Source organism: Pleurodeles waltl, chromosome 12 (assembly GCF_031143425.1).
Source record: "Pleurodeles waltl isolate 20211129_DDA chromosome 12, aPleWal1.hap1.20221129, whole genome shotgun sequence".
NCBI classification, from domain to species: domain Eukaryota; kingdom Metazoa; phylum Chordata; class Amphibia; order Caudata; family Salamandridae; genus Pleurodeles; species Pleurodeles waltl.
In genome coordinates, this window is record NC_090451.1 from 212717743 (window position 1) to 212734065 (window position 16323).

Genomic DNA, 16323 nt, shown 5'->3' on the forward strand with positions numbered 1-16323 from the left:
CCCGACTGCACCAGCACTGGAGAGGTCAATTGTACGGGACAGGTCACTCAGCATACGCCAGAGGCACGCTGATTTGGATTAGAGCAGGCACTCCCTTTGCGGCGGAGGAGCAGGTTGTAGACCCACAGGGTAGATTTGTGCTAGTCAAGGGAAAGCTGGCAGGTCGCACGGTTGTATTGGGCTCCATATATGCCCCAAACACAGACCAGACTGCCTTCCTACATAATCTGTCACACCATCTGTTGGGCTGGCGTGCCCTTCCGTGGCTACTGGGGGGAGATTTTAACAGCGTGCTCAATGTGGAACTGGACCGCTCCTTTCCCCATTGCCCACATCGCCAGTGGTGGCAGCCTCGCGCGGTCTGGTAAACTGGACCCAACAATGGCACTTGGTGGATGTGTGGCGACATAAGGAGGACAGAGTCTACTCCGCCCCACACTCCCTGCATGTGCGCCTAGATCGTATACTTTGCACTGCAAGCTTCGCCCCAGTGGTGGTGAACTCTGAATACCTGGAGTGCACACACTCGGACCATAACCCACTGATAGCGCGCTTATACTGGGGATCTCCTCGCTCAGCTGTCCCCACATGGAGACTGAGACCAAAGCTACTAGAAGATGCTACTTTTAGAGCGTCATTGAATGCTATAATCCCAGAATTCTTTGAACCAAACGAGGGCATGGCTACATCAGGGTTGATAGAGTGGGATGCATTCAAGGTTTTCATCTGGGGGCACTGCCTGGGAGCTCAGTGTAACTTGCGCCGTTCTGTTGAATGTGATCTGACCCGGGTGGAGCGGGCCCTGCTGCGGCCAGAAGAAGTCACTAATAATCAAACTGAAAGGTCGAGATTGCCAGCAATACGCGCAGAACACCTGTCACTACTAGAGCGTCTGAGATGTCTAAATTACACTGCACACTCCGCGAGAACTCATGCATCAGCTGATAAGGCAGGCAAACTCTTGGCCTTGCTGATACGTCGGGATTGTGAGAGGAAACGGATAGTGGAAATTCGCTCACATACAGGGGAATTGACATATACACCTGTGGAGATACAGGCCGAATTCACAAGACACTATGAGGCACTCCACGCTTCAAGGGCACCCCCTAGGTGTAATTCCAGCGCTGAATTTCTTGCTGGAGTGGAGCTCCCACACTTAGAGGACGACCAGACTGAAACGCTCGAAGTACCTCTCGACCTTGAAGAGATCAAATCTAGTATCCGGGAACTTACATCCGGCAATACGCCGGGCCCTGACGGGCTACCAGTTGACTTTTACAAAGCCTTTGCGATACAGCTGGCACCAAGCTACTTCAGGTATATGAGACGGCTGAACAGGAGGGTCACTTATCGGCCACACAAAGAGGCGCTACTGGTCTCCCTTCCCAAACCTGGGAGGGATTCAGTGGATATGGGCTCATATAGACCCCTGGCAATGCTAAACACTGATTATAAAATATTAGCCAAAGTACTGGCGACACGCCTTGCGCCAAGCGTGCCGGATTTGATCCATCCCAACCAAAATGGGCTTGTACCAGCCAGAGACACCTCCCACAATATCAGAAGACTATTCCGGGTTATGCTATACGTGAGGCGTGATTGGCCATGAGCGGGCTGCCTTGTCCTTGATCTAGAAAAAGCCTTTGACTCCCTGGAATGGCCCTACCTGTTCAAAGTTTTGCAACAATTCGGCATGGGACCATCCTTTACTCGTCTAGTTAAACTATTATTCACCAGACCACTGATCCGGGTGAGGCTGGGACCCAAGATATCTGAACTGATCCAGGTGTGCAGGGGCATGAGACCGGGCTGCCCTCTCTCACCGTTACTATTCTCGCTTGCTATGGAACCCCTAGCAGCGGCCTTGCGCAGGGAGGGAAGTAACTGGGGAATCCCTCTATGGGATGACCTACACATAGTGTCACTGTACGCCGATTACCTCTTACTATATTTTAGAGAGATCACACAGATCCCATCAGTGGCCGGTTTACTCCTACAACACTTTGCGTCGCTATCCGGCCTCAAGGTCAACTGGTCTAAGTCATGCCTCTTTCCATTCGATACGGACCTTCCGGATCCAGGACTTAACCTAACTGGGAGTCCTGTCCTGTGGCAACCAAGCACATTCAGATATCTGGGCATCCCAGTCTACCACAGCAACAAAGATATATTCGAAGGTAACCTTTTAAAAACGGTGTCCTTAGTCAGGTCTCAAATGGCGTTTTGGAGGACACTGCCGCTATCGGTGGCGGGCAGGATAGCACTCCTAAAAATGGTGGTTCTGCAGCGGCTCTTGTATTTCTTCTCTAATCTCCCGCACTACGTTCCCCCCAGCTTCTTCAGGGCACTGGAGACGGGACTGAGGGAATTTATTTGGAACGGCGGCCGCTGCAGGGTTGCCCAAAAAAGCGATACCTGCCGCCTGATAAGGGCGGAGTAGCGGTCCCCAACCTAGAACACTATTATCTGGCAGCCCAGCTTCAGTGGATATCCAGGTGGCTGGCCGGCACACAGCTTGTAGACACAGCATCAGAGAAAGGACCATGGTCGCTCCAACAGATACAGCATTTATTCCACCAACTCACACATGCACAAACCCTGTAGCAACTGTTCCTCTGAGTAGCCCAAAAATGTTTCCGCAGATCGCTCCACCTCACAAGATCGGTGATCCCCTTTGCGCCTGCCCTGGCGCTATCGGGCACACCACGGGGCCCCAGAGTCACGTCAGACTCCGAATTACGCACATGGCATGAAATAGAGTTGTACACACTGGGTGATCTCTACGAAGAAACCCAGCTACTGCCATTTGCTAGGCTTCAGGAAATGGGACTTCCACCTGGCCAATTTCTTTTATACTGCTCCTTGGTGAGGACTCTGGGGTCTAGGTGGGGAGACATCACAACAGCTCTACCTACCCACTTGCTGGTCCAGTACCTGCAGGTGGTGGGTCGTGGCCAGCACCAAGTTAGCTGGCTGGCGGATGCCTTGAGAGCCCAGGCCGCCCCTGAAAACGATGCACTACGCGTGGCATGGGAGACGGATGCTGGCGATTCGATTGCGATAGTGCGATGGAGGACTGCTCTCTCAGGTCACCTTAATATACCTCGTAACTCTCAATTTTGTTTAATCCAATACTATATAGTGCACAGAGCCTACCTCACACCAGCCCACGTAATAGATACTTTACCCGTGAAGACGCAGCCTGTCCCCTAGGCCGCGAGATTGGAGCGGATTTGTTACACATGGTGTGGTCCTGCCCTAGCTTGAGCGCCTACTGGAGGGTGGTGATTGACAATTTATCTAACTGCATAGCACAACGAATACCCTTCACATGGGAGGCATACATCCTGGGACTGTTCCCTAGAAGCAAACAACGCAGAGCAGAGGCGCGCTTTACAGACCTAGGACTCATTGTGGCAAAACAATTAGTGACCCGCAGGTGGAAATCACCAGACCCTCCGCCGATACAGGCCTGGAGGCGCTCACTCGAGGTGTGGGCAGGAGCAGAGGGCTCAGCACTGAGACGAGAGGAGGTCCTGGGGCTGCAACAGTGTCCGATTTCCACCTGCTGGGAAAGGCTTTTGCTGCAGCTGCGTAACACAGAAGCGCACCCAATAGAGGAGGGACTGGACTAACGCGGACGAGTATCTGTGGGCGAGAAAATGCACTGTATAAGGGGACTGAATGCGAAAATTGGCTAGATACACTATGGCACTATGGGGCGGGAAAGCTACACGTACCGGACCTGACAGCTGACCCAGCCCTTCCACCGGCAAACCGATCTGTTGTAATTGATTCCCTCCTCGACTTGGAAATTGACACGTGTGAAATAATCACACAAGCGTCCGACCCCGGCAAATGTTATTGTTATTCTTTTCCTTTTTTTTTCTATTCAAAGGTTAATCTATATAAATTTCATAATGTCTGCCTCCCTCACAAAAGCGCCATAACTGAACATTTGTGACTGAAAAAATGTTATACCAACGAGTGCTACCAAACGATGCGCCGACTAAACAGACGCTAAACACACTAATGACCACTCAAGCTGCACCCACAGAACAGAGTAGCAAGAGCATAACGCATTAGAAAATAAAAGCTGTGCAAGGTGAAAACCAAAAGTAACAGCGATCGCGATGAACACTTGAACAACTGCAAATATATGCTGTAAACTATGCTGCATCACTGTGTTACCAATGTACCAACCACTACTTAATACTGTGAGCACTGCACATCAGAATATGTTATACTGAAACAAATATCAAAACATGAAGCAATGTAATGTTTAAAAATGTTAATAAATAGATTTATGATGAAAAATAAGTATAATTTTTCATCCCGGGAAAGTAAATCTTCATTGTGCCAGTTATCCAGATGAACAAGAGTTTTTTTTTTTTTTTTGGGGGGGTGTTTTTTGTTTTTTTTGTTTTGGTATTTCAGTGGTGGAATCATGGTTAATCCTTTGGTAACTGTTGGTATTGTTTAATTGTCAACATCCCTCTTTAATATAGACATCAGTGTGTGAGATATTGCTTCTTTTGTCAGATTCCTTGATTACGATATTTTATTTCTCATATAATTCATGGAGGGCCCACCATTCTGTTTGACTTATGTATTTTGGTAAGGATTTCTTCTTTTGAGATACATTTTTAAAGGATCTTGCAAAACTATAGACAGCTGCTTTACAGAAGAATTTAACTGAATTACCAGCCGGTGATAGAAGTGTAAATTTTGATTTGTTCTTTAAGGATGTGATTTGTGGTAAATGTTTATTTGCAGTTAATCTGCCAAGGTTTCAACCGTAATATCATTATTTTCAGTGTGGGAAAGATTGGTAATTAGGTTGATGTTTTCAAGGGCTTGAAAAGAGACGCCTATAGTATTTTCCATCATGGTCATTTGTAAAGTTGGTATTGCTTTAAAGAATGCCACTTCAGCTTGCATGTGAATTTCAAATTTCAGTTGTGGTCGATTCTGATAGATTCCAGTTGTTAGTAGGCAAGAAGGATACTCCCTTGTCTAAGATGGCAAACCTATTTGGAGGTATCAAAGTAGCTAATAAGTTGATGGTTAAGTTATCCATTTGTTAAATATTTCTTATTGTTCTTTCTGATCCTTGTTCAGATTTACTGTTTTTGGCCCATTGTTCTGCCTACTACTTCTTTTTATTCTATGTAGTATTGGGATTTCTGGTGTCCAATCTTGGGTTTTGTAAATTGCCTTGTTGATCTCGTTTGACTACTTACAAAACAAAAATGTAATTAAATTCTTGAGGTAGTAACGTTGTAAATGACTTTCTGAGGTGTCTGTTCCCGAGGATTGGTTACTGGCTGGAGCACTTGACGTGGGACCATCACTTTGTAGTTTATTGTACATTTTGGCAAAAGTATTCACTCTTCTTAGTTGGCAGCTTAGATTATCTTGTCTGTACTTAATTTGTTTTCTTTATTAGATCTTCGCCAAATTCTACTACAACTTGATTCAGGATGTAATAATTCTTCCTTGAAATTTCTCCCCACCCTATTTTCTTCAATTGTGTTGGTGATTCTATCTAATTCAGATTTGCCTTTTTTCATATTGCTCCTTCCCAATATTTACCGACTATTGAGCTCTTTATTGGATACTACTTTTAACTTTTCCCATTTTCGTATTTTGTTGGGATTTGCTGTTTCTACTGGTGGAAAAGAAAGAATTTGGGTCCCATAGGGTTTCAATCTTTAAGATACATTATAAGAGTAGTTACTTCTTTCAGTTGCTTTTTCTATAGCTTGGGAAGTTATTTTCACTGATGTAAAGTTTGTAGGATTTCTTTCTGAGGTTTTTTGGTGAGATGTAAGAATAGTTTGCCATTATTTTTGTTCGGGCTTGTTTCTAAAATTCTACATATGTTGATTGCCAGTAACCTGTTGGTCAGGTTGGATTGGAGAATCAGTAGTGTCTAAAGCAAACCGAGTTTAGGTATGTCCACACCCAACTTTCATATATTAAAAATACAACCTGTTTCCTGTGGAGATCCCTTTACCCCTCTATTAATTCAATTGAGATCAATAACTTTATTTGATTTTCAGCTAGAAACTGTAGAAACCATAGAATACACTCTAGAAATACATCTCAAATAATTAAAAACCTTGAAATAATCAGTGTTACATGATCATATAACATAACAATATAGCAGGGGATCCTAAATCAAAAAGAATAAAGATTTTGAAAAGTTAATTCATATATTCAAGATACTTATTATGAGAATACAACTGTATTTACACCAAGCTTTAAAGCAAGAGTTGTTACACCCATAGGAGCAAATATATAATTTACCATCATTACTTCCTCTCTCCTTGCATAGCCGTAAAGCCTCCTTAAGGCAGACCACCACTGCGGCACAGGTTTCAGTTGAGCCTGGTTCCCACAGAAATACTAATGAAGTTCTACAGTTTAGGAGTTTGTGCTATAGCATAAGATGTTTGATAAACCTGCTTTGTTGGCCCTAATGAAATGTACAAAGTAATGAGAAGTATAGTGTGCTTTGTGCCTTCAAAATAGTTGTCCATGTGATGGAGTGGTGACAATCAATCATTAACAGGGGGATATAAGGCTAGGAGTGGATTAAGTCCTTTCTAAAGCTTGTCTAAAGAAATCTATCATAGATGTTTGTGACACATACTAGAGATGGCTGGAGGCTTATATACACTTAATTCCCCAAGTAAGTTTGTTCCTTGATTTTAGACATTCTTCCTTTAGCCTTCGTGTAGCTACGGTATCCCAACTGTTCATGTATAAGCCCACCTAGCTCAGAGAGGGTCTTGGTCATCAAATAGATCTAGTTTACCCTACTTCCAACACAGGAGTTTAACCCACCTCGTCCAATGCATGTTAAGTGCGTGATCCAACCCAATACAACCCTGAATTGATTGCTCTAGTGAGATTAGCTTCCTCTTGTATCCATACCTTGTGCCAACTGCCAACTAAACATATCTGCCAGTGATTGCTGAGAATGTAGGGATATGGGTAGTAGTATTGAGTTTTTCCATGTGCTGCTTCCCCCAAAGTGTACTCCTACGTACACAAAGGCAGGAACCACACCTAATTTTTGTCCATTCAGGTGCATCGATCACGTTCTGCTCTTAAAATGACCCCTAAACATTATACATTACTTATTAAGAATAACCTAAAGCTCATGTGTTAAGACTTTTCATCCTTGGCGTGGTCTCCCTTAACGTTTTGCCTCTGTCCCCCAGGCTGTTGATGTGTGCTGGACTCTGATTTTACTGTTTTTGTTACTCTGGGCACTTTACCACTGCTAACCAATGTGAAAGTGCAAGTGCTCTTTTACAAAATGTGTATGTAATTGGCTTATCCATGATTGGCATATCTGATTTATTAGTAAGTCCCTAGTACAGTGCACTAGAGGTGCCCAGGGCCTGTAAATCAAATGCTACTAGTGGGCCTGCAGCACTGGTTGTGCCACCCACATAAGTAGCTTTGTAATCATGTCTCAGACCTGCCAATGCAGTGTCTGTCTGTGCAGTTTTAACTGTAAATTCGACTTGGCAAGTGCACCTACTTGCCAGGCCTAAACCTTACCTTTTCTTACATGTCGGACACCCCTAAGGTAGGCCCTAGGTAGCCCTGAGGGCAGGGTGCAGTGTATGGTTAAGTTAGGACATATAGTGATGTGTTTTAAATGTCTTGACAGTGAAATATGGCTAAATTTGTTATTCACTGTTGCAAGGCGTGTCCTTCTGATAGGTTAACATGGGGGCTATCTTTAAATCTGATTAAAGTGTAGATTCCCTTTGGGAGCGGATGGACATGTGGAGTTTGGGGTCACTGAGCTCACAATTTAAAAAATACATCTTTTAGTAAAGATGATTTTAAGATTGTGTGTTTGAAAATGCTACTTTTAGGAAGTGGGCATCTTCTTGCTTATACCATTTCTGTGACTCTGCCTGTTTGTGGATTCCCTGTCTGGGTCAGTTTGACAGTTGGGCTGGTTGCACCTCACACTAGACTGTGACACAAAGGGAGCTGGGGTGTAGCCTGCATTTCCTGATGAGCCATCTGTGCTAGGAGGGAGGGGAGGAGCAGTCACTTACACCTGAAAGGGCTGTGCCTGACCTCACACAATACAGTCTCCAACCCCCTGGTGTGTGTGTGTGGGGCCTGGCCTGGGCAAGGCAGGATTTCACATTCAAGAGAGACTTTGCTTTGAAGTAGGCCTACTTCAAAGGTGAAATTGGGTATAAGGGCACCCAAAACCACAGACTTTAGAACACTTCTGGAAACAAGAGGAACCTCTGCCCAGAGAAGAGCTGAGGAAGAAGAGCTGGGTTTCATTGTATACGTTGACGAAGCACCACCTCGGTCCAGCAGGCAGTGCACACTTACTGCTTAGTACTGTAGAACTTTTTGGTCTAGCTACACTATTCAGGCCCTCCAATTGTACAGTTACTGCTTTGGCATACATTTACTGCCCCAGTATTCAGCACACTAACACCATCATTTGTTCATGCTCCTCCTCTGAAGTTAGGGAAAGGGAAAAATAAGAAACGTGAGTTATAGCACAGGTTTGGCACCTTTTACGCGGCTGCAAATCTTGTGGTGAGTATAGTGTTAATGTGGAGTAGCACAGTGCTAAACAGCTGGTGGGAGCATTGCTTAAGAAAAGTTTCCAGGAGAATATTATAAGGTGAGAAACCTGTGAAAAACGTGTTACTGATGGTAAATGACTTGTTAATTTTAAACTTGCCCCCTGGTGGGATATATATATATATATATATATATATATATATATATATATATATATATATAATTTTCTACTAATTCCAACAGATACACCATCCCGGTGATGGCATCCATTCAGACTAAGTCACATTTTAGATCTACCTCATTAGTATTCATGAAGTAGGTCATATTGCAACTCTCTCCAAATTTTGTGAACTGACCTATTCGTGTATAGGTTCATTCACACAATTCCACTCTGGGCATAAAAATACACTTCACTGGTTACAAGAGGCCCCTAGTCTTCTGACTCCTTTTCATGACACTGTTCTGTCATACTATCACTGCTGATGCAGTCTGATCACAAAAAAAGCCCTCTTGTCAGCTTCCTTATTTCTGCATCCCAAGATGTTGCAGATGACCGAGGAGGGGGGGTGCATTCCTAACACCCTAAAAACTGATCCCTCCAAATGTTACCCTCTGATATGTGGATCCATATTAAAATTTATGATGAATTGAGGATACAAACAAAATTCCATCCAACTGTGAAATAAAGTAAGGGTGTGTTTTAGGCCCACTTCTTTTCAGTCTCTACACTAATGACTAATCGATTAGTTACAAATCCAAAGTATCTTTCCACCAAAGATGTTCTTGCTACACGTACCATCAAGTATATGGACGATACTGTAGTTCAAGACAAAACGCCAGTTTAACTCCAGCAGTCTCTGCAGGTGTTAAATGGACACAAGTAAAAGAACAACTTGACAGTCCGTGTAGCTAAAACTAAAATCATCATGTTTTAGGGGTTGGGTGGGGAGAGAAATTATACATGAAAATGGCATCACAAACCATAAACATGGCAGGGTCTATAAAACACATCATTCACTCAAACTGAAAGCTACTCACTTGAAATATAAATTAAGGAGGCTATAATACAAATTGGAGTTCTTCAGCTTTATCATACCTCACTGTCTTTTCGGTCAAATTCATTTCAGCAGTAATTTTTGGCGCTTTAGCCTTTAGAAATAATTTGAACAAAGGTCTGGAGTAAAGCCCTTAGCTACATCTCCTCCCTCCCCATTTCTAGTCCCTGGCACAACTCCTTTTAGAATTAATTTCTCCAACACAGCCCAAAGTATTGATGCTCAGTTTATCAGCTGCTGCAGAGATTAATGCCACCTATTCTCGTAAGAAAACCATATGGTAGCGAAATCTGGAAAAATCTTAACGCAGTTTACTATCAAAGAAGGATGACAAAGTAGCAAACAGTGCAAATTTCAAAGCACAAGTGAAAGAAAAAGTCAAACGAACATAGGGGGTCATTTCAACCCTAGCGGTACAGGGCCGCCAGGGCTGAAATGACGGAAGCACCGCCAACAGGCTGGCGGTGCTTCCGAGGTCATTACGACCGCGGTGGTTGCGCCGCGGTCGCACCGCCGGGGCCAGCGGTTTCCCGCCACATTTGCCCCAGCGGTGATAAGCTGCCCAGGGGATTAAGAGTCCCCGACCGCCCAAACCGCCAGGAAAAGGCTGGCGGTACGGGGAGTCGTGGGGCCCCTGCACTGTCCATGCCACTGGCATGGGCAGTGCAGGGGCCCTCTGACAGGACCCCATGCGGCTTTTCACTGTCTGCTCTGCAGACAGTGAAAAGCGTAATGGGTGCAACTGCACCCGTCGCACGGGCGCAACACCGCCGGCTCCATTTGGAGCCGGCTCCCATGTTGCGGCCCACATCCCCGCTGGGCCGGCGGGCGGAAACTCGGTTTCCGCCCTCCGGCCCAGTGGGATGTCAAAATGGGCACCGCAGGAGTGCGGCCGCACGGCGGTTACAACTTGTAATGAGGCCCATAATTCGGTACTAATTACAAAAGAATGTTGCATTAGAAACTAAGAAAAACTATTGTTTCATCTTATGAGTTATTGGAGAATCGATATTCTGTCCCTGCTCCTCTGAAAACAAGCATGTGTACAAAATATCTTCAATTTCACTTTCTATTGCTGTCAGTATTAGAATTGAGCGCACCTTGGTAGTCCAATACCAGCATCGTTAACGAGCAAAGCAGGCTTTGTGGGTGAAAATCTGAATGCTTGAGTCATTTTGATCTGCAGTTACCCTACACCAAGTCAAAAGAGCAAGAATATGTTCTGTCCCATATTTCATTACTCATTCAACCTCTCAGGCTGACAACTTGTTTTCAAGGCACCGATGACGTTTTGTCGCTCGGTAAAATTCTTACATATGAGCATTCAGCAGTTAGAAGATATATGAACTTATGTTGTACTTGATCGATTGTAATCAGATCATTAATTTTTTGACTGTATGAACATCTAATTGTGGTATTCTTTATTGATATACAGCAAAGTATTATTGTTGTATTCCAGGGTGTTTCTTTCGGATTTTCTTTCTAGGAGAGTTGTGGAAACTACATACACTATCTCCAAACTATTAACAAAAACTTCCCTTAACAAAAAGGCGGAGATTGTGGCTTTGCCAGTGCTTGTTTTGAGCGACGCTGCAATATGGATCTTTTCGTGTTTGACTAATATCTGCTTTTTATGATTCATGTGGGAGTTATGTTCCGTTTTGCATTTGATTGTTATGTGCCAATGCAAAACCTAAACTAATGCTAAGATACCTGTTAAAGTACAAAAGTAAACATAAAATCAAATAGTTACAATTAAAACTGTGCACAAGAATGCCAGTGTGTAAATAGACATGTTTATTTCCACCTCGAAACTGTAGTTTGACATTCATGCGTGCTCATCATGGCCCTGCGTTGCTCAAACATGCTTTAGTTTAAATTTTGGTTACTGGTGTGCTTTTTGTGAAATTATCGGTAGAAAAGATGAAACTGAATAGCACAGTTTCCTTCTGTACATTAGTAAAACTGACCAGTTTCACTTTTCCGTTTCTTTTATAGCAATTACTCAAGAAAGAGTTGCAGAATGGGTAGAATTTGTTGCGCTCTGGCTACCAAGTGGCAATGGTTTCCTCAACTGCTTTGTGTATTTCTGGATCAACCGAAGCTTCCGTCTCAAATTCCAGCAACTGGGCCAGAAACTCTGCCCCTGGAAGTGCCTCTCTTTTCATCAGCAAGACAGCAAAGGTCCAGTAAGGACCCCCACAATCAGTTTGATGGTGGACTGCATGGCCAACAAAGACCTCGCTGAGCGATCGTGCAGTGTGTCATCTGCATGCATATTGTTGTCTCGGGCCTCTGAAACTGTTTTATGATGCAGAGAGCTGTGGCCGAAATACTAAATTATTTGGTCAATCGGGGAGGCCTGCCTCGGATTGACCAATGTCCATGTGACAGTCTCACAGCACTAGCACTTTGACCACATGGGCTACTACATGCACACTGCACACTTTCTTGCACAGGAATTCTGTCTATCTCTGGATTCTACTAAAGGCATTGCTACAACACTGTTTACCTCAAAACTCCTGGTTTCGCTGTTAAATATGAAATTGCTGTTGTTTCTTCAAGATGACCGATGTTCAGACCAGCTAATCTTACTACAATATTGACTCTTGAAATCTAAAGACTAGCGGATGTAAAACAGATTTTGTCAATGGAGCTCTGACTGTCTCAAATAATACACCTTTCCATTCTTGAACTGTATAATGTCACGCATGCTTTAACATGTAGCAGTGGCAAAGACCCTTAAATTACTTACAGACAGGGAATCTTCTGTCCATCGCAGGCCTCCTTTAGAACAAAGCAGTTGATTCCTTTTGACCCATTATCAAGACCAGTCTGGTGTTCTCCAGCATGAGAACCAACTCCCCGCCCATCCATCCCACGCAATGTGCATTTATCAGAGATGACTCCGGGCATGAATGTGCAGATTGAGGCAAGTAGTAGTTGAAAATCAACATAGTAGTGAAAGGTGACGACTGAATTCCTTTAAGAGGTGTACTTCTATTTACAGAGTGGACCATAAATTGACCACCCGTTGAGTTAGCTAGTGAAAGCAGATATTGGTTAAAAGGTGCTTCAATAGAACTAAAGCAAAGACTCCAGTTTCTGGACTAAAATCTTTAATGTTTCCTTTACTGTACCTGGAGTTTATTTTCACATTCCAAGTCTGGCCTAATTCATTTTCCCCAATGTTTTCCACACTTTTACCCTCTCACTTCTGGCCCTTTTACCCTCTCCCTTAAGCTCCATAACATGCTGTCGGAGTTCTCGACGCATAGACCTGTATGAGAGATTTTCTTGCAGCGAGCAAGTGTTCGCTGTATAGAAATCTACATTATTTTTTTAATGAGAAAAGAGGTATGTACTTAAAGATGCAAAAATTATAAGATTCTGCTAATTATTACGGTTTTAAACCACTCCATTTTACCCAGCAGCATCTAGTTCCTGCATCGTAAGTGTTTTTATATATGGTTTTACTTCTGTTCTATGCATATCTTTACAGCATATCTGTATGATGTCCTTTGCCACACTGTAGTAACACCACCAATTGAGAATGCAAGACCTTAACTCGAGCAGACATTAATTTTGCCTAATTTAGTTTTAGCCTACCTGCAGGTACCCACTTTGAGTCTTTTTGACTATTTGAGAGCTGTTACCTAGACAGGCAAACTTCGTTCTTAATATTCTATTCCTGTGGTGAACCATCGAAATCAAAGTAGCAAATTCCTAGTCATCACTGCACCGGCCAGCATTTGAACTCTCAAATTAGCAACAGTGTGAAATAGATAGTATTTCTGTCCATTTTGTGTGTATGGGAGTTTGAGGCAATTGACAGGAAGGGAAACAATTTAACTTTAAAGATAATATATTCTTACTCCAATATGTTTTCTGAAATTGGGAAAAGGTGACACATGAAATAAACTGGTACTGCTTTCTCTCGGCAATCTTTGTCAGCGACACTGTTTATTAAAACAGTTTTATAAGAGCACAAAAGGGAACATTGTGGTTAGAATACGGTGGAAGGAATGCCCAGTTGCACAATCTTCTCCACCTGCTTAATTATTATTAATTAAGGGTTTTCATTTATTTTCTTATACAAAACTATTACCCTTTTTCTCCCATCCCCTTTCTACTGATACCTGAACATTTAATATTTCCAGCAAAATAAGTTGATTACAAAAAATAAAAAGACAAAGCATTTACTAAGATATAGTTTTTGGGCTAGAGCCATCCGAATAACTGGATTACTTATTTGACATATAAGGAAGGAGCTTATCTGAATTGAAAGTAAATGCTATGTGTTTGTCAACACAAAGTACTGTTTCAATGCACTTTTTATGTTTTATGTTTTTTTTTTTTTACATCAGTCATTTCTCAGTTTGTATTTATTTTGTCCCGCCCAGCACAAATACTAAATGCTAGCCATAAGTATTAAAAAAAAAATTAAAAATTAAAAAATGTAAAAAGTTCAAATATATATTTCTACATATGTACATAGCAAATAAATTGGAATGAAAAATAAAGATTCAAGCCTTTGTCAGAAACTGTATTGCAAGTGTTTAAAAAAGAAGTATATTGTTTTTTAATGGCATTGTGGCGTCAGGTATCACTTGTTTTTCAAGGGCTCGTTTTTTTTTCTTTTTCTTCCTTTTCTGTTGCATTCGTCAGGTCCTGGTCCCTTCAGAACTGCCAGCTCATAGGGACCTTACTGGCAGCTCGTCCTGGACTGTCCTACTGGATCAGGACCAAGGCCACTAGGCATAGGACTGGCTCCTGTTTGAGGTAGAATGGTAGGCAATACGCATTGGACTGCTTGCAGCCTGAGTAATTACAAGCCACTGCAAGTCAAGCAGTCCATCATCACTTGTTTGTTTTTCTCAGTGCTATGCTTTAAGTGCGATGTGTATGACCAGACTCGGGTCCCCTGCTCACTGTGCCATAGGACCAAAGTTGCCCATTACTGTAAAGGCATTGAGGCAACAAAGGGTGAGCTGGCTTGCGGACCAGAGAAATTACCAGCGGCTGAGATTAATTCAAATGATGCACCCATCACTTTTTTGTTTTTCTCACAGCACAGGTAAATGCAGAATACATCCATAGCAATTGAGAGATGTGTAAATGTAGCTTTCTAAAAGAAAATGCCAATTTTAAAAATAGAATACCTGTTTTGAGTTGAAAGTTACATAAAACTTGAAGTCCTTCAGATGTGTGGATTAGAGGGTTCAACAAGGCATAACAATGCTGCTAAAGCAATTACAGCGTAATTTAAAAGCAAGACACTATTTATTTTATTAAAAAATTTATTACATGTGCAGGTAGGTATGATCATACATCAAAATTCAAAGAAAAACATTGAGTCAGGGAGTCGACCTCTATGATAAGGACATACATCTATAATATACAAAAAAATGCTTAATGCTGATTTTAACACAAAATGGAGACATGCATTTACAATATAATACATCTAAGAGAGTACATCGGAATTGCCACTTTGTCTTAAATTTTTCTTGATTAGCCATTCCCTACAACTTCTTCATACCCTGCTTGTCCTGGAACCATTACGTTATCACCTCAAATGCGATTGTATTTACGAGTGGCCCCGAATCTTTGGTCATAGAGTGGTTCTTTAAACCGGTCCGATTTAATTTTGCTTTTCCAAAAGTCATATGACGGAGACGAGGCTGACCATTGCTGCAAGATCAAAGATTTAGCAGTTATAGATGCAATGAAGAAGAATTGTTTTCATTGTATTGGCAGCTACCAACAACTAGATATGCCAAACAAGGCCTCATTAGGATCCAGCACTAGAAGAACCTGAAGTTGCTTTCTAATCCACGAAGATTTTATCCCAAAAGCTAGTGATAAGAGGACAGATGAAGCAGATGTGTAGCCAATTGCTAACCTCGTGATGGTATCTAAAGCATACACATGAAGTTGATGGAAACATCTTGTTAACTGATGGGGGTGTATAATAAAGCATCCATTTTGTATAAAACGTCATCCTCTTAAACCTGGCACCCCTCAAGGCTTTAAGGGAAAGTAAATTATACTGCTTCCAGGATCAGGGATCTATGACTCAATCTGTTGTAGTCATTATTCTATTTAAAGCAGATGGGAGAATTCTTGCTGGTAGCTCTTGCTGAAGAATTAGACACCAATTCCCGGCCCCAGTTTGTCTTTGAACCCACGGGGCTTGAGTAGTTTTGGAGGAGAGTGTTCTGGTTGAGTAATACATTGGGTATAATGAGAAATCTCAAAAAATGAAAACTTAAAAAATCTGAAATTGCGAGATTATTGGTCTTGAGTTGCTCCCATGTTTTCATGTTGCCTGCTAATTCCAGTCTATAACTTTCCCGGGGACATGGAGCTCGAATGCCCCAGCTTTCTTTACCCATTTTCATTCATCAGTCTCATTAAAGTGATAAAACTGTTGCATTTCAACACCTCAGGACCATAGAAGCTATGGAAGTTTATATCTCGTATGCTTCGGGAGCCACAGAATTTTGAGAAAATGGGATAAATGGATGTTATTCTCTAAGAGCATCTGTTTGAGATGGAAATTAGAATCACTTTGAAGTGTGCTGGCATAATTAACAAACCAATCCATAAATGCTGCCTCATAATACTACTTAAAATAGGGTAAAGCTAAACCTCCATCTTAGATGGTCAGCTGGAGTGATTCCAT

At 42.5% G+C, this 16323-nt stretch overlaps 1 protein-coding gene across 1 annotated transcript in view; it reads left to right on the plus strand.

The window, feature by feature from the left end:
* LOC138268253 (melatonin receptor type 1B-B-like) overlaps positions 1 to 13957 on the plus strand; it is a 128111-nt gene extending 114154 nt beyond the window's left edge. Inside the window, exon 2 of the mRNA XM_069217738.1 lies at positions 11637 to 13957. Within this exon, the coding sequence (XP_069073839.1) occupies positions 11637 to 11950 (314 nt within the window). The 3' untranslated portion in view covers positions 11951 to 13957. The remainder of the gene's footprint in view (positions 1 to 11636) is intronic.
* Positions 13958 to 16323: the final 2366 nt, after the last annotated feature.